Source organism: Cydia amplana, chromosome 20, assembly GCF_948474715.1.
Source record: "Cydia amplana chromosome 20, ilCydAmpl1.1, whole genome shotgun sequence".
NCBI lineage: Eukaryota > Metazoa > Arthropoda > Insecta > Lepidoptera > Tortricidae > Cydia > Cydia amplana.
In genome coordinates, this window is record NC_086088.1 from 9,651,819 (window position 1) to 9,677,376 (window position 25,558).

Consider the following 25,558-nt stretch of genomic DNA (forward strand, 5'->3'; position numbering starts at 1 on the left):
ACACGGCCTGATTCGAACTTTAAGATACGTCAAAAATTTGCTAAGATATGAAATGGATGGGATATGTCTGTCAAAAGTGACGTTTTTGTTTGAAGAAACGTTACTTTTGACACTGGCTTATTTGATCCATATCGTATCATTAGCAAATTTTTGACGTATCTTAAAGTTCGAATCAGGCCGACAGTCTGGAATATTAGGTATCGCCATTATCGGATAGAATTACCTACGCGCCAAAAGTGTCTCAGTGACCTCCAATAATATGTTACACTACGAAGGCCGCAAAAATATCAGATCAGACACAATCTTATAATAGCGTGTATATATATAAGTGTATAATAGCTTAACAAGAGCGTGTCACATATGTCGTCAGGCACTCTCTAATCGTTTTCCAAATAGTGATAATTATTTCTACAGTTCGTGTTAAAAAGTATGTGCCTGAGTAGTCATGTAGATACAATATCTAATTATGTAAAGTTTCCATTCTTAAAAACCAAATCAAACTTCAATTTTGGCTTTTAAATTTTTTATTGCAAATTTTCCGTTAAAAGCTTAAATAGTAAACAAAGTTAATAGTATTTATTGAACACCATAAACTAGACTGACTGAAATAGCAAGATACGTTCGTACATTTCCAAATACGATGGATAATAATTATGCACTACCTAGGGATAAAACATAAGTAATTTAACTATTTAAATCTGGCCCGTAAAGTTTTATGAATAAGGGGGTAAATAAGTTTCTTTAAAATAAAAATCCATTTTTTGTTATTTACTTAATAATCAATCCAAGTCGCTTATCTACGGATGTTTGCTCCCGTGATAAAAAAAATAATGGGCAGGTTGTGAAACCGAATCTATATATAGGCTGCGTTCCAAAACGCATAGGTATGTAACTGAGTGAATGATAGAAAGGTGCGTTCCAAACACTGGTCAGTGGTTCGAAATTTGTTATAGGTAGATATACTCGTAAAAAGTGTAAAAACATATAAAGTGGTTTTGGGGCCCGTGACATCATAAAATTTGAAAAACACTTCCTTAAATTATCAAATCCGAGTTATAATTTTGTCCTTATTCCCCAACTCATGTTGTATTTCCGTGAAGCTCTTCCCTTTTGTCTCTGGCAATTTGAATGCCACAAACAACGCTAGTACGACGCACAGCCCTGCCGAGCACCAGAACGCGGCCGTCGGTCCGATGGCGTCGATGATCGACGTGAAATATCGGACGGAGAGGAAAGATGGAGCGGTTCCAAGGAGAAGTGTGGACGCTACACCGATGCCTCTGGAACGGTCATCGAAGAGCTCAGCTATGAGTAACCAGAATAGGGAGCCCGTGCCTGGAACATACATAACCGAATTTAAACATTCAAAATATCGAAATCATTATGACATGGTTATGGTGGCATAACCATGTGGAGTGTAAAAAGTATACAGTGGAGTGGACCGACGACTTTTATATGTACCGAGCTAGAAACAATGGCGAATGTACGCAGCTCGGGTGAGCGCGGTTCACCCCTCGTCCCTCGCATCCCGCACTATTGCCCTGTCTAGACGGCTTCGTCGAATGACTGTATTGTTTTATAGACTGAGGGCCTACCGCGAACCACGTTCGACGTATTGCCTTTCTGTCTCACTTACGAAAGAATTCGCAAGTGCGACAAAGAGGTAACACGTCGAACGTGCTTCGCGGTAGGCCCTCTGTATCCTTACCTTAGGGGAAATGCTTTACGCATACCACCCGGCGCGGGGACGGGCCGGGATGGTTATGTGGGACTCCCTGTTGTGGGCTAATGAGACCCCAGGTTTACCCACTAAAACCCCTCTGTTGCCGCCTCGCTGCTATAAGGCGAGGTCCCAGGAACGCCGCAGTACTCTTCCGCAACCTCGCCAGCGGCCGTCCGGACTCGGACCCGACCCTTGGGGAAATCACCCCTTCACCTCATTGGGCGCGTTGGCTACGCATCGCGCCCGCCCACGCAGGGACCTTTCTGTAGGCGACAGACGTCCCCGGGCCTGCCGCCCACAAGTGCCCTTATGGGGGTAACCGGCGGTCGTATGCCAACCGCCGCCGCCCCACGCGCTTGCGGCGCATTGGCTGAGAGGCCGGATCTTCCTCCCTGCCACGCTCCGCTGCCTCCTTCTGCACCATCACGTCCTCGCAGAAGGAGGCCACCGCCTTCCATCTACTCTCCCCACCAAGCATGGATTTTACCACTGCTGGCAAGGAAAGGTCTCTCCCCACTACGGCCACGAGAGCGGCCCTCTGATCCGCCCAGGCTGAGCAAATGGCCAGCGTGTGTAGCGCCGTGTCTTCGGCATCGCCGCAGTCGTGACATTGCATCGTTGGTTCCCGTCCTGCCCTCCTACACAGGTATCTCCCGAAGCAACCATGCCCCGAGAGGACCTGAGTAAGGTGGAAGGAGAGGAACCCCCCCTTTCTTCTGATCCATCGCTCCAGAACGGGTCGGATGGCTTTGACGGTCCAGTGGCCGGCACTTGGAGCCTCCAATCGCTCTTTCCACTTCTGGAGGAGCACTCGACGGGAGTCAAGTCTCCACCGTCTGACCTCCTCCAGAGGTGGTTGGACCCCCGTGGCCCGCGCCTCAGAGACACGCCAATAAACATCAGCGAGTGCCGCTGCGTCCAGGTCCCAGGGTGGAGTCCCCGCCAACACGCACGCTGCCTCGTGTGAGACGGAGCGGTATGCCCTCACCATCCTCTCTGTATCCTTACCTAACCTAACTCTCCCGTGAATAATAAAATTGAGTGTAAGTTCATTCATGTACCGTCAACCGGAGTGAATAGGGATGGCTGGGGCGAATAGGGACAAATCTTTAAATGTGATTTACCTGACAGTTTCTTATAAAATACTTACAACTATTGCATAATTAATTGAAAATAATAGTAGGTACTTGTTAAGGAATTGTCAAGTAAATCACATTTTAAGTTTTATCCCTATTCCCTTGTACTAACATAGTTTTTAGGGTTCCGTACCCAAAGGGTAAAAACGGGACCCTATTACTAAGACTCCGCTGTCCGTCCGTCCGTCCGTCTGTCACCAGGCTGTATCTCACGAACCGTGATAGCTAGACAATTGAAATTTTCACAGATGATGTATTTCTGTTGCCGCTATAACAACAAATACTAAAAACAGAATAAAATAAAGATTTAAGTGGGGCTCCCATACAACAAACGTGATTTTTGGCCGAAGTTAAGCAACGTCGGGCGAGGTCAGTACTTGGATGGGTGACCGTTTTCTTGCTTGTTTTGCTCTATTTTTTGTTGATGGTGCGGAACCCTCCGTGCGCGAGTCCGACTCGCACTTGGCCGGCTTTTTAAGTATTACCAACATAGTTTTAAGTATTTTTAATGTTACTAACTTATTAAATTATACTTTAGTTAATTTTAATTTTGTTGTGTATGTTTTATGGAATTTTATTCTGAAATAAATTATTTCAATTGAATTGAATATTCACCCCAGCCACTATTCACCCTGATTGACGGTATAATATTGCATCTATTGTACCTGAGAGCGCACTAGCGGTAGATAACAGTCGCTGTGACCGAAAACGGCTAGATGATGATGATAAATAATTTATTTTTAGATAAAATAATGAACTCCCAATATTTTAAAATTACCTGCACTGTAGCAGAAAACTATCACAAGTAGGGACAGGAGTGGCAGGAAGTTTAAGAAGCCAGAAATATCAGCTTCATCCCTTGTTAGCTTGAAAAATGTTCCAAGGCCGACCTGAAAACAATAGTATTTTATGCAACCGTTGTTTAAGAGAAGTCAAAAAAGGCGAGTGGCGTGAGTAACAATTTGAGGCGAAGCCGAAAATTGTTAATAAAGACGCCACGAGTATTTTTTGACTCAGTTAAACAACGTTGCATACAATAGGTACTTTTTCTACGACCAAGCACTTACTTTGAAATAAAATTGTAAAAATAACAAATATTTTTCATTCAAGAAGTAGCAAAGAAGAAGGGTACGGGCGGGAAATGAATGAATGAAATAAAAAAAACATGTCTATGGATCAGTCATCTGTCAGAGATGACAATTAAAATTAGGTTGGCAACAATTTCATACAATATTTTTTAAGTGGTGATTACACGAAGTATCGTAAAAGTGCCAAAAAGATACTGCGTGTATGCACAAATACTTTTTTGGGGAATAGACTAAAGACTCGTCTTGACAACTATAAGAAGGGGTTTAAAGGTGTGTGCACGACCCTTTAAATGACAAATAAAAGTACGGGAGTAGAAAAAAATTATAAAAATAGCTCATGTAATTATTGTACTACATTTCTCTTTGCAATATAATATGTGTTGGGTTGGGTTTTATAATATGTGACAAAATGCTCTTGTTAAATTCAATTTTCTGATCTGACCTGAAATGGCCGGTTTATATTGTCAAAAACTTGAAAAACCATGAAAATTTAGGGTATTTTTTTAATAATCACAATAAAAGTTTTAAAGTGTTTTTATCAATAAAAAGACACGTCAAGATTGTTTAAAATGTTGTAAAGGTAAAAAAATGAAGTATTAATTTTTTTTTTGTAGCAGGCCTAAACCATTTTAATTGTCCTTACTGTAAGAACTTACCATACCAGCAGCCACTCCAAAGAGAGTTGATACTAAAATGGGCTTCCTTCCAAACCTATCAGTTGTCATCAGAGTCGAAAAACTGGCTACAACACTGATAGCCCCAATAACCCCTGACGCCACTTCTGACCTGACGTTCGTCTGCGTCACATCCAAAATAGTTTGAAGATACGATGTCACAGAATTATATCCAATTAATAAGACCATGATAAGAACAAATGTAGATATCGCAAGACTTTTCTGGAACAGTTTGTTGCGGAAAATTATCCGTAGGCTGACTTTCTCGTCCGTTTTGTTCGCGGCATATTCTTTTATTTCTTCGTCAGCTCGATGTTCAGAGCCTCGTAGGGAAATGAGGACATTTCTGGAATCTTCTTGTCCAACTGTAATAATACATTACGATACAATTGCGAAAAATAGGAAATTCGTAACGAGTGGCGATAAATTAAAACACAAACGAAGGGAGTTGAGAGTTGTCAATTACCTATTCGCACGTGTATACAACGTTTTACAGTAGGTACATATGGCCATTTTTTCGACGTAGTTGCGTAATGTGCTATAAGCACATGGTGTCGTAATGTAAAATGCAAAAGATTTAAGTGCAAAAATGTTGACGATCAAGTTTTAAAAAATAATTGACTTTTAGCAAGGAAATAATAACACTATTTATTTGGTACTTTTGTTGTACTATGTAAATGCCACTTTGAAAGAAGACTTAGTATTCTAAGAGAACAATGACAAAATAATTACAATTGTTTATTAGAATAGATGGAAGAGATTGGTCACGGAATAGACAAATGATTTTTACGGTTAATAATATCCGCCACTCATTGCATTAGATTTTTTTTTGCGGCGGAGCTGATATTGACAGTGTGGACTAATTGTTTCACAATGGTATTTTATTTCTGAAAACCTTACACAAATTATTATCTTAAGCCAAATCGTAAAATGTTATAAAAGTTATTGTTATTTATGAAAAAAAAATTTTTCGCCGCAATTATAATTTTGGTGTAGGGTCCCGAATCCATTTTTCTTGAATGATAGTAGAACCATAACATCCATTGATTTAACTAAAATTTTAAAAACTTTTACTCGTTATATTAGTCTACGTATATTATAAGAAAATAAAAGTGAAGATTAGTACATGAATTGATACTCTAAACTAAGCATTAATAGTTGTCCTGGTAAAATAGTAAATTTTGGTGGTAAATATTGAAAATGACTTTTATGGTCGAACGAAAAGCAACAAGGCTACAAACGTGTAGTAACCTGTTAATTCAGTTCTGCTCCGGCACTGAGCGATGATGATGAGTCGTATGACGCTAGATCTGTCCAGCAAACGCGTAAATAATTTTGGTGTATTAAAATACTTTTTAATGCATATTTGGTTGTATTTAACTAATGACCGAAAAGTAGTTGTTTTTGTGTGAACTGTATTTAAAGCATGTTTATACTTAGTTTCTTTTTAAAAATATAAACTTGAAACTGAAGTGCGTGATACGATTTACTTTTAAATATACTTTTATGCAATGGTTCTAATTTTGGTGCATCAATTTTGGTGGTTTTGGTGGTAATTTGAAAAACACCAAAATTGCTTAATGCCACCAAAATTGATACTTATGAGCCATAACTAAGTAATTTTGTATTTGCTGTCATATATTTATATTTTGTATTCACAGCATTAATGACTAAGTGCATTGATTACCAGTAAAAAATAAATACTTTACAATAAAACAAAATTTCACTTTTTCTAATTGCACTGACTTTAACCTACATTATTTGATCGTATAAGGTTTTCATCTACCCTCAACTGGCTTAAGGAGCCATTTGAGGGTAGATTTCGTTTACTTTTATTGAAATACCTAAAGATACAGACTATCATAGGGATGGTGGCCAGTAAATCTAATTTTGGTGGCAACCAAATTATTAAAATTATAATATCTCTAAAACTACTATGTATAATGAAAGGCCATTACTACACAATATCGATTGTGACTAGTTACGTATTATCGATACATAATTTAGACTAAAACTACAAAAATAAAAAATCCCACCAAAATTAGGTAAATTTTGGACCTGTTGAAATTCACCCATTAGGCATATTTTGATACGAATTATATGATAATATTGTGTTCATTTTATAGTTTAAAAAAACCGACTATAGAATAAAAAGTACCTTTAGAAAACAAGAAATTAGGGCTATCGGGTAAGAACAGTGTAGGAATGCTGGTCGCCAACACGAGCAGCGTCAGCATGAGATTCAGTTCAAAGTAGGAGACGAACGGACCGACGCTCAGCATGACAACTGCGCCTATAGAGGAGAAGATCTGCAGCAACGTGCCGAGGGCGCCGCGGACTTCTTTCTGAAAAAAAAACCTTCTGAATAAAATAAAACCCGTTGACCACGAACGCCGTAAAGGGTTCGAAACGTCGGGATGTAGTATAAATTCAATATACGCGATAATCACGATATAATCTGTTTTAATACTTTTATTTCATGAGTAGTCTGTGCGAAAAGAGAAGAGTCGTGAAATGTATGGGCTCCAATACATTCTACGACTCTTGTCTTTCCGCAAAGACTCTAACTATCGCGGTAACCAAAGACAATATTCTGAATAAAAGTTTTTTTTCGACGCGACGGAAGGTGACACTTAATTTGCTAAGATCATACATTTTTTTTCTCGCGGTATTTATATATTTCTCTCACTAAGTATATTTTATTTCAGTATGCTTTTTTTCGATTTGTCTCTTTTTCCCCTTCAGTTATATCTCTGTCTTGATTTTTATATGGTCCACAAGTTCAAAAGTAAATCAAATATCAATACCAATGCTCTTGTTGGTTTACTCCGAGTTTTTTTTTTCTTTAATTTATAAACATACCGTAAAACGGGGTAAGTAGGTTTCGCGGGGAGAGGTGGGTTATGAATGGGGAGAGAAAGTTTGAGAGGGGGGTGAGAAGGGATTTTAAGGCTACTGCTACAAAAATAATGTATTCCAATTTAAAATGGAGCTATAGTAATACGCATAATAAAAAAAAATCGATCCAACAATCTTCCAAAATTACCTTTGTATGAAAACCCCTCTCATCCCAAATACGAGGCACTACGGGGTGAGGTGGGTTTTCCTCTTTATCGTCAAAGTTATGAAATGGAACTATTACCCAAAATAAAATAAAAAAACTAAAATACAAACGTCCGGAGCACTTATTATATACACCATTCAGTTTTCATATGTAAAAATAAAATGTTATCGGGGTTTGAATTTCAGTTTTGACCCTACTCACCACATTTTACGGTACCTTTACAAAAAATACAGTTAAAGACACGCCTGAACGAAAAAAATACATATTAACTCACATTTATAGACGGGTCTAACGCGAAATTTATTCACATACCTTTATTTACCGACGTTTCGACACAGATTTCACTGGTCATGGTCGCGGCTAACTGACGTGACGTGACTGACTGATGTGAGTTAATATGTGTTCAAAACGCGAAAGTTTTAAATATTATATTGAAAAAAATACAGTTAATTATCGAACATAGTTTGGGAGCTTTGGACTATAGTCGGGAGGTTTCACTTAGGTACATTTATAATATATATTGCTATTTGTACGTACATCACAGGTATTACAAACACACTCTTCACTACATATTAGTATAAAACAAAGTCGCTTCCCACTGTCTGTATGTCCCTATGTATGCTTAGATCTTTAAAACTACGCAACGGATTTTGATGCGGTTTTCTTAATAGATATAGTGATTCAAGAGGAAGGTTTATATATATTAGTTTGTTAACCCGTGCAAAGCCGGGGCGGGTCGCTAGTAAATATATACACTTACACTGGCAACTTCTGAAGCGTACACCGGTATAACACAGAGTACGATGCCATCCGCCGTGCCAATTACGGCCCTGCCCAGCATCAGCATCCACACATCGTTCCCGAACAGGAACAGGAGAGCTGACACCAGCTTGATGACGCTGGATAGGAGCACGCACTTCTTACGCCCTATGACATCTACCAAAGTAAACGCCACTAGATAGCCTGAAATGATACAATATTAATCAATCAATCAATCAGTTTATTAAAAATGAAAATGATGAATGAAATGATGTTTATTAGAAATAGCATGGACTAACCTATTAGGACTCGCAATCGCCATTTTGAGTAGCGTACCCCGGAAGAAAACATTTTTTTTGTATTAGACTTAGATGGCGTCGGTCATTCAGCGGGCTGTAGGTTGTGTAGCCCATTCCGCAAGAGGGCGCTGCCACTAGAAGAGTTGTAGACGTTGTAGTTGTTAGGTGTAGTTCTTAGTTTTTCTTAAACGAATGGATAGATGGCGCAATAATTTTAATATTAGGTAGCTGGTCAACCAAATCTTGTCAGTAAAAAAAGGCGCGAAATTCAAATTTTCTATGGGACTACATTTTTCAAATTTGCCGCCTTTTTCTACTGTCAAGATCTGGTTGACCGAGTATACTACCGCATCATTTGCGTTTCTATGTGTGAACAGCGCATCTGTACACGTGTCATTGTGTGAGTTAGTTGTTATTATTATAATTAGGGCTGACTTTCGTTTTTTGTCACAGATAGCAATCAAATGTATATGTTTTAGATAAAAATGGTCTTCACAGCAAGATGTGTTGTCGTTAATTGTGTAAACACTAGCAGAAATAGTGACTGCAAATTTTATAGATTTCCAAAAGTAGTGTGGAAACAAGAACAGCGCAATAAATGGATAATTGCCGTAAGGAGAAAAAAAGTAAGTCACCTAACCTAACCTCTAAAATCATACCTTCCTTAAATACGCAAAAATTTGATTTATGTTGTAAACGTATCAAGTTTTAACGGTGAATTATTTTGTTATAGTCCCGATGGCACTCAAAACCGGACGACAGAATTTGCAGTGCTTACTTTATTGTTGGTAGAAAGGCTGATGAAAGTGATGAACAAGCCAGTCCCAGCTGTTCCAAGAATCGAGACAAATCAAGACGGATTGACGAAAATGCGGCAATATCGAGGTTCCAACGTTATATGGAACGAAGAAACGCGAAAAAAATAGAAGCTGTTAGTGCTATTAATACAACTAATACAAGTGACTTTGAATTGCTGGAAAATAGTGTTAGTGTGACTTCAAAATATTGATAGTGAATGTCAAGTGGACCTGTATACAGGTGTACAAAATCCAGGAAAGACGTTTACGTGCAACAGGTACATATTTTATGGTAAAAAAACGTGATGCCGAAGTTCAAACAGAAATATGTAGATATCAGTACCAGTGTACGAAGATTATTAAGCATTTTAAAATAACAAAACTCGAAGTCTGTAATACTGCTAAAAGTATTTCTCTGGATCTAGCCACCATAACTGACAGTAAATATTTTGCTGGATTTTAATTTATTAAAACCAACGAACAGGGGCCGATTGCATAACAAACTACAACTAATAATACAACCGGAACTCCTATTTAATAAGTTAAATTAGAAAAGGAGTTCCGCTTGTAATATTAGTTGTAGCAAGTTGTAATTTGTTATGCAATCGGCCGCAGCTTGTAGATCTTGCAGGTGTTACTCTTAACAACTTCAACTTTTTATTAAAAACTACACAAATAAATTATATGGTGAGCGAAAAAGATAGACTTCTACTTTTCTTGATGAAAATAAAACTTGGTGTCACATTTTCAGCACTCAGTGTTTTGTTCGGTATTCATAGAACAACAGTGTCAAGAATATTCTGCCCGTATGTTGAAGAAGTAGCAGCTGTTACATCAAATTTGGTTTTTTGGCTAGAATGCTTCCGTCCGGAGTATAGTAACACTAGAGTACAGAGTTGCCTATAGTACCTACAGAGCAAGTATAGAAGTACCATCAAGTTTTGCTAATCGTGTGTATTGCTACTCACACTATAAAAAGGGTTTTACCTCAAAAGTGCTTATTGGTATTACTCCAGGGAGGCTTCATATCGTTCAAGTCAAAAGAATGTGGTGGAAGAAAAAGTGTCTCCCAAATAACGAGTCAGGATTAGTAGACTACTTAAAAAATTGGGATATTGTCTTGGCTGATAAGGGATTTCCGGCAATAAAGAATGTAATTGATGAAAGTGGAAAAGAAATTGTTTTTTTAGACTGGAGGAAACCGGCCTGTTTTGAGAAAAGTCGTCGACATCTCTTCTAAATACCTAAAACTGGTATGGATGTGTTCCTCGTGATCTCTAGAATACGAATTGACCGGTTTTGGTTTATGGAGGGGGGGACGGGTCGAAAAAAGGGGGGGGGCAAAGATGTCGGCCGACCATCATTGATATTTGTGCTATTATCTATGAAAAGGGAGCTTATTGCCGATGGCGCTTACGACACTGACATCGATAAGCAAAAAACGTAGTAGTTTAAAATTGGGGATTCTGGCACATGTTTAGTTGTTTTGATTCCCAATTTAGCAATTAAGTTTCTTTGAATACTGGAACATTCAATGTTGCTGTCTATCCAATGCGGAGGTCAATTTATGTTATGTGACGCTGATGGACTGATCAGTCATGTTGTGTTAGAAAACTTAAATCGGATTTAAAGGTCCCTTTGTAGTTTTTTATAAATAACTCTTAGACATAGACATAGAAAAGTTTTATTCAACATCACATGAAGTTGCACGCTTAAACGGTGACCTGTAGCAAAAATGATCTGATACATAAGTAATCTTCATAAAATTTTCTACATTAAATATTCTATACGCTTTTTCGCTAGGATCAATATTTAAAAAAATATTTAAGGGAAAAAGTTAATTATAATCAATTGTTAATATTTTTTGTAAACGGTGGCCTGTAGCAAAAAATGTTCTGATACATAAGTAATCTACATAAAATTTTCTACATTAAATATTCTGTACACTTTTTCGCTGGGATCAATATTTAAAAAAATATAAAAGGGAGAAACTTAATTATAATCAAACAATTAATCAATCAATTTTTTGTTAATAACTCGTAAACGGTGGCCTGTAGCAAAAAATGGTTTGAAACATAAGTAATCTACATCCAATTTTCTACATTAAATATTCTATAAAAAAATTCGGTAGGTTCAATATTTAAAAAAATATTTATGGGAGAAAGTCAATTATAATCAATTGTTAATAATTTTGTAAATAACTCGTAAACGGTGGCCTGTAGCAAAACATGTTCTGATACATAAGTAATCTACATAAAATTTTCTACATTAAATATTCTGTACACTTTTTCGCTGGGATCAATATTTAAAAAAATATTTATGGGAGAAAGTTAATTATAATCAATTGTTAATATTTTTTGTAAATAACTCGTAAACGATGGCCTGTAGCAAAAAATGTTCTGATACATAAGTAATCTACATAAAATTTTCTACATTAAATATTCTGTACACTTTTTCGCTGGGATCAATATTGAAAAAAATATTTAAGGGAGAAAGTTAATTATAATCAATTGTTAATATTTTTTGTAAATAACTCGTAAACGGTGGCCTGTAGCAAAAACTGTTCTGATACATAAGTAATCTACATAAAATTTTCTACATTAAATATTCTGTACACTTTTTCGGTGGGATCAGTATTTAAAAAAATATTTAAGTGAGAAAGTTAATTATAATCAATTGTTAATATTTTTTGTTAATAACTCGTAAACGGTGGCCTGTAGCAAAAAATGTTCCGAAACATAAGTAATCTACATCCAATTTTCTACATTAAATATTCTATAAAAAAAATCGGTAGGTTCAATGTTTAAAAAAAATATTTAAGGGAGAAAGTTAATGGGGAAGTTAGTGCACTGAGTTGTCCCTTTTGTCCCAGGCGATGCCGCTTGACACAATTGTTCCTTTGATCATACTTAATTGATGTGAAGCCTTAACCTGGATATTAACTTTTGGCTTACCCCCAAAAAGGGAGAGGAGAAAAGTGGTTCCGGCTGTACACTGCGCTCTGTTTGATATAAAGCCGCAATCCGATGATTGATTGACATAATTGTTCTCCCAGGAGGTTCGTGGGGTATTTGTCTTTGGTACGGTCGTATAGAGAGCGGCTGGGTGACCTCCAGAAAATTCCGACTTTTGGTCTACCGCTTCCGGTCAGAAAAATGTTTGACGGCCCGGCCAAACGGTCGGACCTAGGTGGGGGGGGTGCTCGACCAAATGTCATAGAGGTACCCTGGCAGTTTTTGACGCCGCCATTTTTTTGTCAAAATGGCAGACTTTTATTTTTTATTTTTTCAAGTTTGTCCTAGCGCGCTGAAATTTTGGTCACGGAAACTTGGGGTCCCCTAGATTATTTGTAAAATGTTTTAATTGCGGAAAAACTGGGCACTTTTATTTTGTATGGTAACTTTTAAACGGTGCGTGATAGGTGGGGGGTGCTCGACCAAATGTCATAGAGGGCCTCGAGGGAAATAAAACTGCATTGAAAAAAATTCAAAATGGCCGACTTTTTTTAAATTTTTTCAAGTTGGTCCGAGCGCTCCGAGATTTGGCATGGCAGGAGATAGAGGCCTCTAGATTCCTATAAAAATTTTTTTTTTTATAAAACCCAAGATGACGGAAAAAATGGTAATTTTTATTTTGTATGGCAGCTTTTAAACGGTGCGAGATGGGTGGGGGGTGCTCGACCAAATGTCATAGAGGGCCTCGAGAAAAATGGAACTGCATTTAAAATTTTTCAAAATGGCCTTTTTTTTTTAAGTTAGTCCGAGCGCGCTGAGATTTGGATGCGACAAGCCTGGGGGCCCAAGAATACTATGTGAAAAATTTATTTGGAAAAGTCCAACATGGCGGCGGACACGGGCAAAAGTCAAATTTCCAAGTAGGTTAAGCGAGCCCGTAGGGCGAGCTTCAGGCTGGGAGGCCGAAGGCCGACCCCGCGGAGGGCCGTTAGGCCTGGAGCTTCACCCCGAGTGTCCAAGCGTGGCCTACCCCCAGTAATTTTAGGCGAGGCCGAAGGCCAAGCTGCGGGAATGACGAACCAAGCAAAATCCTATACAAAAACTGTGTTAAGCGAGCCCGAAGGGCGAGCTTCAGGCTGGGAGGCCGAAGGCCGACCCCGGCGGAGGGCCAAAGGCCCGGAGCCTTCACACCGACTCCCAAGCGTACAACCCCCAGTAATTTAAAGCGAGGCCGAAAACCGAGCTGCGTGAATGCAGCGCTTCCAAGCGTTCTACCAAGTCAACTGTCTTGATAAGCGAGCGTTGGCGAAGCGTCGAGGTTCGCGAAGGCCGAAGGCCGAGCTCCGCGTAGGGCCGAAGACCCGAAGCGTTACACGAGAGGGGGAAGTTGGAGCTTAAACACGACCCAATAGTAAAAGTGGCTTAGACAAGCGAAACGGCGGGCCGAAGGCCGTAGGCCTCCTGCCATGCCAAATCTCGGTGCGCTCGGAGCAACTTGAAATTAAAAAAAAAAAAAGTCGGCCAGTTTGATTTTTTTTCAATGCAGTTTTATTTCCCTCGAGGCCCTCTATGTCATTTGGTCGAGCACCCCCCACCGATAGGTGACCGATGGATGATAATCCATCGTTTAAAAGTTACCATACAAAATAAAAGTGCCCAGTTTTTCCGCAAATAAACATTTTACAAAAAAAAATTTTTCATAGGAATCTAGGGGACCCCGACTTTTCGTGACCAAAATTTCGGCGCGCTAGGACAAACTTGAAAAAATAAAAAAATAAAGTCGGCCATTTTGAAAAAAAAAATGGCGGCGTCAAAATCTGCCAGGGTAAAATATGACATTTGGTCGAGCACCTCCCACCTAAATCCGACCGTTTGGCCGGGCCGTCAAACATTTTTCTGACCGGAAGCGGTAGACCAAAAGTCGGAATTTTATGGAGGTGACCCAGCCGCCCTCTATACGACCGTACCAAAGACAAATACCCCACGAACCTGCTTCTGGGAGAACAATTATGTCAATCAATCATCGGATTGCGGTTTTATATCAAACAGAGCGCAGTGTACAGCCGGAACCACTTTTCTCCTCTCCCTTTTTGGGGGGAAGCCAAAAGTTAATATCCAGGTTAAGACTTCAGATCAATTAAGTATGATCCAAGGAACAATTGTGTCAAGCGGCATCGCCTGGGACAAAAGGGACAACTCAGTGCACTAACTTCCCCATTAACTTTCTCCCTTAAATATTTTTTTAAATATTGAACCTACCGAATTTTTTATAGAATATTTAATGTAGAAAATTGGATGTAGATTACTTATGTTTCAAAACATTTTTTACTACAGGCCACCGTTTACGAGTTATTAACAAAAAATATTAACAATTGATTATAATTAACTTTCTCCCTTTTATATTTTTTTAAATATTGATCCCAGCGAAAAAGTGTACAGAATATTTAATGTAGAAAATTTTATGTAGATTACTTATGTATCAGAACATTTTTCGCTACAGGCCACCGTTTACGAGTTATTTACAAAAAATATTAACAATTGATTATAATTAACTTTCTCCCTTAAATATTTTTTTAAATATTGATCCTAGCGAAAAAGCGTATAGAATATTTAATGTAGAAAATTTTATGAAGATTACTTATGTATCAGAACATTTTTGCTACAGGCCACCGTTTAAGAGTTAATTATAAAAAACTACAAAGGGACCTTTAAATCCAATTTAAGTTTTCTAACACAACATGACTTCATCAGTTCATCAGCGTCACATAACATAAATTTACCTCCGCATTGGATAGACAGCAACATTGAATGTTCCAGTATTCAAAGAAACTTAATTGCTAAATTGGGAATCAAAACAACTAAACATTCCTTTTCGGAATGCACTGTACCATCACTATGGAAACGCGCCTATATTACTCCAGTCCACAAAAAGGGACCTAAAACAGAAATAATAAATTATCGGCCTATTTCAAAATTATGTATTTTGTCCAAAGTTATGGAAAAATTAGTTTTTAATCAAGTTTACAATGCTTTTAAGAACTCATTTAGCCCAAACCAGCATGGCTTCCTTCAACGCCGATCCACAGTATCCAATCTTATTATGTTAAATGATTATGTGACTCAGGCGATGGATAGCGGGTACCAGGTAGACGTAATTTATACGGATTATAGTAAGGCATTTGATAGAATCGATCACGCAATATTATTATCGAAGTTGAGTAGCATGGGTATCAGTGGGGACCTGCTCAGGTGGTTTAAATCCTATATAGACAATAGATCTCAGGCTGTTGTCGTGAACAACTACATATCTGGCTGGGTAACAGTGCCAAGTGGTGTCCCGCAGGGATCTTTACTGGGACCATTGTTATTTAACATATTTGTAAACGACATAGACAAATGTATCGTTCACTCTGACTTACTATGTTTTGCCGACGATATGAAAATCTTCCGAAGATTAAAGTCTGTTGAAGACTCTCGTCTGATCCAATCTGATCTCACGCGGCTGGATGAATATTGTCAAGTAAACAAGTTAGATCTGAATCCATCTAAATGTTATTCAATCACGTTCTCACGTCAACGTAAACTGATTTCTACCACTTATATGATTAAGGGCCAACTCTTGAATAAAATTAATTCTACTAGGGATTTGGGTGTTATACATGATACTAAACTTCTGTTTGATATACATATCGATAGCATTATAAGAAATGCCTTGAAAACCTTAGGGTTTATTCTTCGTAACTCTGTTTATTTTACTCAAGCAAAGACGCTTAAAATTCTGTACTGCTCATTAGTCAGGAGTAGACTTGAATACGCGTCTCAAATTTGGAATCCATGTTATGCCACTTATATTGATAGGATTGAAAGAATCCAGAAAAAATTCCTGAAACACCTAAGCTTTAAGCTGAAGCAGCCCTATGCCTCCTCTAATTACCTAAACATATGCAGGAAGCACCATCTTATTCCACTAAATAAACGGCGAGAGATTGCCGACATTGCCTATATCCTAAGCATCACCAGTGGGTGTATTGATTGCCCTGAACTGCTATTTAAACTTTCATTTAATACGCCCGCCCGATCTAAACGTTACGCTCCCCCCATTTCGCTCAAACGCACTTCATCCAATTACAGACAAAATAGTTTTTTGTGTCGTGCTAGTCGAAATTTAAATATTCTATCCAGAAATTTGGACATTGATGTATTTAATTGTTCCATTCCTTCGGTGAAGCGAAAATTAGCGAATCTATTTTTTAATCCACTTTGATCCCGATTGTTTTGTTTTCATAAGTAATAAGTTTGCGATTTGTCCGAGTGCTTAAGTATTTACGTGCCCTGTATTTTTACTGTCAGTATTGTTAACAGTTCTATATCCTTGATAATGATAAGTTCTGAGTTGCATACAATTATTATTGTTCTTTTGGAAAATATTGTTTTTTTCTTTTTTTGAAATGTATAATACGTGATAGCATTGTGTGAAATTGCGCGCAAAGTTTGATATATTGTTTATTCCATTTCTATCTGTGAGTACCTGTAATTGGCTTTGTATTGTTACCTAAATCTGTATAATGTTTTTGTAGCTGTTGGTACTCCTGAAAAATAAAAATAAAAAATAAAAATAAAAATAAACATGTGCCAGAATCCCCAATTTTAAACTACTACGTTTTTTGCTTATCGATGTCAGTGTCGTAAGCGCCATCGGCAATAAAGTCCCTTTTCATAGATAATAGCACATTTGTTCACATCTTGAGTCCTATGCGACCGATCGGTTCGTGTGAGGTGTCGTTTGAAAGAGTATTAAATGTGCTATTATTGTTTCATAATAACTGTAGTCAATTACAATAGTAGTTTATGCAACAGTGATATAATAAGGGTTCTTAAAATTCAAGGGTCGAAGTTACAAAACGAGACGTAGTCGAGTTTTGTAAAAAAAGACCCGAGAATTTTAAGAACCAATTATGAGCTGTTGCATACATTACTTTTTCTATGACAGCTACACAGCAAGAGTTATTATTGTAAATGAAAACATACCTCTTTCAATCAAGATGATCGGAACTTGTATCTTTAAAAAAAATAAAGCAGTTGTAGCCTATAGACAAAGCATTCAAATGACATTGCTTTAGATATCACTGTCAGTCATTTAATTGACACATTTAAGTGCTGGAGTAGAAAAAATATTTTAAAATATTTGAGTTTTTACCGTGCATGGATGGCATAAGTAATGAAATGATTAACTATGCGTCTAACTCAATAAATTACAACTATACCGCAATTATTTTATTACAAAATATACGAGACATTTCATTAGCTTACCAAAAACATAATAGACCCCGAGCCAGGCGCAAATTTCGTCAGTCATCGCCTCCCGGGTGAAAACTCGTATACTGGTTAACGGCCATATATGATGAGCCCTCGTGGACGTCAGCTGCCGCTACGTTATGACTTGGTTATATAATATCATACACCATTAAAACTTATAGACCGCGAGCCACGAACAGGTTTCCATGACCAATTAACGGCTACGTATGATGAATCCTCGTGGACGTCAGCTGCCGCTCCGTTGGTGGGTTGAGGAATGGCAGCCACCGAAACATGTAAAAAAAATTGCGGTAAAGTTATAATTTATTGAGAGTAAAAAATCATATATTTTACAATATTTTGTAAACGACTACAGTTATGACTACGGTTATTATGAAACAATAATACCACGTTTAATACTCTTTCAAACGACATCTCACACGAACCGATCGGTCCCATAGGAGAGCGTTCAAGTATTACGTAACGCAATTTTTGGACATTTTTGACCCCCCCTCCCCCCCCATGTAACGCGCCGTAACGTTTTTCTGTAACCCCCCTAAAGGCCACAATTATGTTGCGTAAAGTACCGTAAAGTGGCGAAAAGTTCTGAAGGGTTAAAAAACAATGTTACGTAACGCGTAGTTTAAACCCCCCCTCCCGCCTTTGTAACGCATCGTAACGTTTTACAAGAACCCCCCCACCCCCAAATTCGTTACGTAATACTTGAACGCTCCCTAGGACTCAAGATGTGAACATATCAATGCTGGTCGGCCGCCCACTATCCCCCCTTTTTTTCGACACGTCCCCCCCTCCATAAACTAAAACCGGTCAATTCGTATTCTACAGACCACGAGGAACACATCCATACCAGTTTTAGGTATTTAGAAGAGATGTCGACGAAAATCGTGAAGGAGACGACTTTTGTTTAATTTACCTATAGACTATTATTATGCCACCTTTTCTCCAGAATAAAGGTGAATTTACAAGGGAAGTGACCGATGCAACTTATAAAATAGCTCGAGTCAGAATTCATGTCGAAAGAATAATGCAGCACTTAATAATTTATCAGATACTACATAAAATTCCTGTAAATGTATTTTATCATAAACTGAAATAAATGTCATATACTCAGAAAAAAACAGAGACCACCGACCGAGATCGAGAGGTAACAGGCACCTGCCGCGATAGCAGAGGACGCTGGTTCGATTCCAGCCTAGGGCACTAGAGGCTAGGGTCACTTTTTCTGAGTATATGACATTTATTTCAGTTTATAATTTATATAGTAGTGTGACTACTCAAAATAATAACAAATTAAAATATTTTCTAAAAATAATTTAATTTGTTCTAGTATGTTATTTTATCATATTGATGATATATTACATGTTTAACCCTTTAACCGCCAGAGTCTGATATATAAGACATTACATATCCAGCTCATCTCGCCACAGTCTGATGAATAAGATAAAGATCTGATTTGGTTTTTACAGCACATTTATAACTCCCGTAACTATGCCAACCTTACTCTGCGTGGTACAATTACTGTCGGTGGTGACACGAGCACGCTCGATCAAAAATTGCTGACGGTTAAAAGGTTAATTGTTGGGTACTAGTAAACCTGCAACCACCTATATTTTCAAACAAATAAAACAACAGTTATTTTTACAATATTTACATTATTTAAAAAGCTATTAAAACATTGCATTTTTATTTAAATTTGTTTTTATTTCACACATAAAACCTGTAAATATTATGTGACTTTTCATGCCTGAAGGACCCTTATGCACATGGAGCATAAGGAACCACAGGCATTGACCACCACATATTTATAACATGGGCCCGTGGACCTATGAAAATGTGTCAGTCAGGTTAGGGTTTAATATGTCCAAGCACTGGACTGATCAACATTTTTATAAGTCTAATGTACAGTCAAGTCAAGTACAATGGATTAAGGTTAAGAAATGCATACATATTTATGAACTCTACTGTACATACCATTAGTCATATTCCTTTATTTCAGTCACATGCATAAACTTACAGCTAAGGATGCCAAAACGCTTATGTGGTAGGGACAATACATACATCAGAATCAAACATAGTCTAAAGCTAAAGATTATTAAAACAAAACAAAAACAATCAAATAAGGTCAGGTTAATAATTAGGTATGCTAGGATTCTAAGATATAAAAATGTTGAGTTCCTTACTTACAGGCCTTCCAGCTAGGTATGCGTATTGCAAATTTTCACAAAGCGTGATACTGCAATATTCAGCTTTACTATACATATAAAAAAAACAGTAATAAACATTTTGAGTTAACAACATTTAAACATATTATTTTACTTAATACTACTACTACATACTACTATTTGAAAAGTTAATTACCTAACATTGTATTGATTATATTTTTTCTGTAAAACTACGCTTTGGCTGGTTTTTCTCACTCAAAGTTTGGTTTGTTCTTGTAGAATACAAGAGCCGTAGATAATGAGCGAAGTAAAATTATTCACTTATTAAAATTGCTGCTTTAATAAAGTCTTTGTCTCTGTCTACTCTTACTATACAACTACCTTTTGGTGAATATATAAAGAGATCATACATAGTCATACCAGTGACATACATTTGCACTTGGATTTGGGTATAAGTTAATATGGTTTGCTTCTTTTTAATTCTGGTTGATCATTCACAAACTGCGAATATTGCACATTATGACATTACATTTTTGTTTATCAAAATCTGCAATAGGTGGTTTTTACAACATACAGGACATTTAACTTCTACTAACACTGACACATTCATCGCATATAACAACACCATCTACACTAGTGCACAACCAAGGCTGATCTTTGCTAACAATCACTCCGACACAAGAAATTCTTAGTCTCCTCGCCGAGTACCACTCTTCAGACATTGATTGTTCTATTGTGTCACTACAGAATTTAAAAATGTCTTTATCTGCCAACGCAACATTTGCTTCATAAAAGTTTTTCTAATGTTTTTTCTATGACTAAAAAAAATTTTTCTATGACTTTTTAGTCTAGCTTCACTTTTGTACACATCAAACTCTTTTCTAAAAATACTAAAGTTTTCAAGACATGTAACACATTCTTCTTTTTGAATATTAATATCAGTCTGTTCTACTAAATTTTCCGACAACCTTGCTAACGGAAATTTCAATATCTTCTGTACAATTTATTTCAGCAACTTCCAGTACACGTTTCAAGGCACAATCTTCCTTTAAATCTGTGACATCGAACTGAAAAGGTTCACACTTGTGTTTCTTTGATGTAGGATACATTTCGTGGAAGTATCTCCCTTTGGAATACTTTTCGTTCGTAAATTGTCGAACACTTGGCTTGCCCCATTTTTGTTCCTGGCTGGTTTAGGTGGAACTCTCTTCATGATTGATGTAGTAAATTAGTGCTGCAATGCTGCTTGAATTTGCCACTTTTGTTATAAACAATCGCATGTTACTCTAGTAACATGACGATTGATATTACGAATTAAGGCTGTCTTATACGCTGTCGCCGTCACAGAGGCTTGACGAACCACTCGGGCTTTGATTATGTAGCTCCTGTCGCCTTGCCAGATGTCTTGCACCTCCAGTACGTGCCGGTAACGACCAAATTTCATGGGTTATGGCACGAAAAACCCTGTTCCCGTCAGAAGCACGTTCATTTTAACTGAAAACCACAATGCTAATGTAATTGTCAATACAGCCGTCGTCCAAATATGTCGAATAATTATACTGTAATATCATTAGATTTCATTGAAATTATTACGATGTTTACTTACTTCACGTTTGAAAGTTTTCTGACAGAATATCTCAAAGTTGCGCTCGCTAGGACAGAGAGTCATACTATCTTTGTCTTACACTAGTACTATCACCCAAAAGAAAAGGATGAGTATAGTTTTTTTTGTTCCTATTTACTGATCTATACCTATATTCGATTTTTCAAAGATATCTTTGATACGTCAAATACGTAAAGGCGTATCCAGATTAGTCAATTTTTCACCAATCTGGAAGGGAAGGGAATCGAATCAGGAGGTGCGGACGCAAACGGCAATTTGGCTCACTGATTCGATTGCCCGATCAAATCAGGAGGTGCGGACACAAAAATGCCAATTTTCGAAGCTAGTATCTATGGAATGCTAGGATCTGTACGTACTTTTTACAATCTGATCAAATTCTCGTGTCGAATCAGGCCGTGCGGACGCAAATACCAATTTGATTCCCCGATCACATCAGCAGGTGCGGACACAAAAATGACAAATTTCATAGTAGAATGCAAATTGGTGATTTAATTTCTGTACGTGTGGACGCTAGGCAAGATAAGATTGGCCAAATATTTTCCTGAACAAATCGACTGATTTGATCAGTCCCGTCTGGATACCCACTAATTGGCCAATCTCATTTAGCATCCACACGTAGGTACACAAATTAAATCACCAATTTGCATTCCATAGATAATTACTATGAAAATTGGCATTTTTGTGTCCGCACCTGCTTATTTGATCGGGGAATCAAATTGGTATTTGCGTCCGCTCGGCCTGATTCGATCGGAGAATTTTATCAGACTGGCGAAAAATTGACTAGTCTGGATACGCCTTTATGCATTACTTACCTTTTTAGGGTTCCGTACCCAAAGGGTAAAAACGGGACCCTATTACTAAGACTCCGCTGTCCGTCCGTCCGTCTGTCACCAGGCTGTATCTCACGAACCGTGATAGCTAGACAGTTGAAATTTTCACAGATGATGTATTTCTGTTGCCGCTATAACAACAAATACTAAAAACAGAATAAAATAAAGATTTAAGTGGGGCTCCCATACAACAAACGTGATTTTTGACCGAAGTTAAGCAACGCCGGGCGGGGTCAGTACTTGGATGGGTGACCGTTTTTTGCTTGTTTTGCTCTATTTTTAGGGTTCCGTAGCCAAATGGCAAAAAACGGAACCCTTATAGATTCGTCATGTCTGTCTGTCTGTCCGTCTGTCTGTCCGTCCGTATGTCACAGCCACTTTTCTCCGAAACTATAAGAACTATACTGTTGAAACTTGGTAAGTAGATGTATTCTGTGAACCGCATTAAGATTTTCACACAAAAATAGAAAAAAAACAATTAATTTTTGGGGTTCCCCATACTTCGAACTGAAACTCAAAAATTTTTTTTTCATCAAACCCATACGTATGGGGTATCTATGGATAGGTCTTCAAAAATGATATTGAGGTTCCTAATATCATTTTTTTCTAAACTGAATAGTTTGCGCGAGAGACACTTCCAAAGTGGTAAAATGTGTCCCCCCCCCCCCCTAACTTCTAAAATAAGAGAATGATAAAACTAAAAAAAATATATGATGTACATTACCATGTAAACTTCCACCGAAAATTGGTTTGAACGAGATCTAGCAAGTAGTTTTTTTTTTAATACGTCATAAATCGCCTAAATACGGAACCCTTCATGGGCGAGTCCGACTCGCACTTGGCCGCGTTGATGGTGCGGAACCCTCCGTGCGCGAGTCCAACTCGCACTTGTTACATATGTTGAGTATAATATTTGAGGTTGTCATGGTACCCAGTGTAAATAAATATGTCAATAAAAAAATAGAACTTTATCAAATATATTACAAATAGGTAAAAATACTTTTCTCCAATATGCTCGGAAATGTTCACCTTATTGTAGCAAAAATAGTACGGGAAGATCTTCGTTATTGTCAAACTCTAATTTAAAAAAATCAAACTATCGCTGTCCTTTTCTAGCGGACGGGAAGTAAAAAAACACTACAGTAATAACTTATTACTGTAGTGTTTTTTACTTTTTAAAAATAAAAAACGTAAACAGCCAATTATTATAGCCGCGAGCCGCGTCTACACGACCCGATCAGCTATCATTTCAAGCTATAGGATAGAGTGAGATAGTAAGCCTTTCATGTCTCGTTCTTACAAGACCGTTGTGCTCGTGTCTGATCGTGCGAATACTGCTTAATAAAATCAAAGATTATTTTTATATATTTTTTAAGGATCTAAATCCGTGTTAATATTAAAGCTTTTATAGTTTGTCAAAGGACTATCTCATTTCAAACATAGACAGAGAGAATCATACTATCTTTGTCTTACTCTAGTACTAGCACCCAAAAGAATAGGATGGGTATAGTTTTCCTGGTTCTTACTAACTGACAAATTGGTTTGACCAACTATATTGAATGAACGAATATTGAATGGTACTGAATGGCCGAATAAGTTTGTGCCTTTAACTTTTAAAAATTAATTAGAGGGGAATTGTTTTTGACATTCTTGATGTGAAGGTTCGATTTGAGTGATGCTTGATGCTTAAATAATTATTATTTGAGCTTATTTCCTCGCATGTTTGGAGAAAAGCACTATATATGCCTCGGCAGGAATAGCATCTTTCTCGGCAGGAATAGCAGCTTCGCGTCGTCCGACAAAATCGAAACTCATCCACGAATTGCTCTTTCCCGGCCTCTGCAATAATGTACTATAAATGTAATGTATCGTGTTACCGCGCGTCGGTAACATTAATATTATGTGACAGAAAAATGTATTACGAGTTATTAAAATTAGTAAGACATCGCTAATGCTATTATATTTATATTTTATATTAATGAATATATTTATATTTTTTTAATATCAAACATCCAAAAAAAATGCGTCAAATGAAACGAATTCAGTACGGGGTATGGTCGAAGCGCCATCTCACGAAATATATTATCAACATTGAGGCAAGACGAGAGCATGACGATAGTTGTCATTCCAACCCGTCACATGGCATTGATACAGAATCACACTTATTGCAACATTTGACACTACTAGAGACATCTGCTATACTTTTGGGAACTAAATATAAAGTCACGCTACTCAAAATGGCGATTGCGGGTCCTATAGGTTAGTCCATGGAAATAGTAACAATTGAAAAGATTTATGGTTGACTGGTAGAGAATGCCTTTAGGCATTAAGTCCGCCATTTGTACATTTTATTTGTATTTTGTGCAATAAATTTTAAATAAATAAATAAATAACAGAGCTGGCGGCTTCCTCGCACAACGTATCAGCATTGCGAATATTGTGATACAGCGAGGAAATGCCGCCAGCATCCTTGGTAGGTATGTACAATGCCTCAAGGGCCTATTTTAGATTTAAGCTAGTTATTAATTTAGTTTTGTTTTATTTTATTTATATACAGTGGATCACTTAAGTATCTTAATTGAAAAGTAAACTTACAAGAAAGTTTAGTTACTTTAACCCGAGAAAAGGGAATAATTAACTTTTAACTCGTACATATCTTCAATCTGTCCGCTCATTGATCACAACTTGCCAAAAAAATACACACCAAATTTGAAAGACACCAAAATTTGTGTGGGCCGCATGTACTTGTATTACTTGTAGCGAAGCGACGAAATCGCGGAGTGAGCTACGCCTGTCCATTCTTAATACGCGGCCAAGCCAACGGAGGCGGTGGGCTTTTAATGTCTAAGCCATAGCCTTTTTATATTGTTTGCGCTCGTACCACCACTATTAACTGACATTAAACCTTATTACAAAAGGCATAAGGTCCACAGAGTGTTGCTGTTCGTACTCACCTGCAGCTCCTAGAAGGAAGTATATAGAAACTATCCAAGATGCCTCCGTGGGATCCAGGGGCCTGGGGAGTATGGTTGCTGTGGGATCAGCTAGCTTCACCAACACGGGAGACGGCCAGTTCAGGCCAAGACCGTAGCCGAGGAAGTTCAGGTTTACTGGCAGTTAAAAGTCATAGTT

General features: G+C 37.6%; 2 protein-coding genes across 2 annotated transcripts in view; one reads left to right on the top strand and one right to left on the bottom strand.

Annotated features, from left to right (window-relative positions):
• The window catches only part of LOC134657439 (ABC transporter G family member 20-like), a 333,481-nt gene extending 317,839 nt beyond the window's left edge, over window positions 1-15,642 (top strand). Inside the window, exon 18 of the mRNA XM_063512989.1 lies at window positions 15,630-15,642. The gene's annotated coding sequence lies outside the window, so the exon portion shown is untranslated. The remainder of the gene's footprint in view (window positions 1-15,629) is intronic.
• LOC134657738 (facilitated trehalose transporter Tret1-like) lies at window positions 1,043-25,558 on the bottom strand. Its single transcript, XM_063513302.1, has 6 exons — window positions 25,381-25,558; window positions 8,446-8,648; window positions 6,780-6,966; window positions 4,604-4,986; window positions 3,638-3,749; window positions 1,043-1,335 (listed from the first exon to the last, which is right to left on the bottom strand). The coding sequence occupies exons 2-6, from the start codon at window positions 8,530-8,532 to the stop codon at window positions 1,043-1,045; spliced, it is 1,062 nt and encodes a 353-aa protein (XP_063369372.1). The 5' UTR covers window positions 8,533-8,648; window positions 25,381-25,558.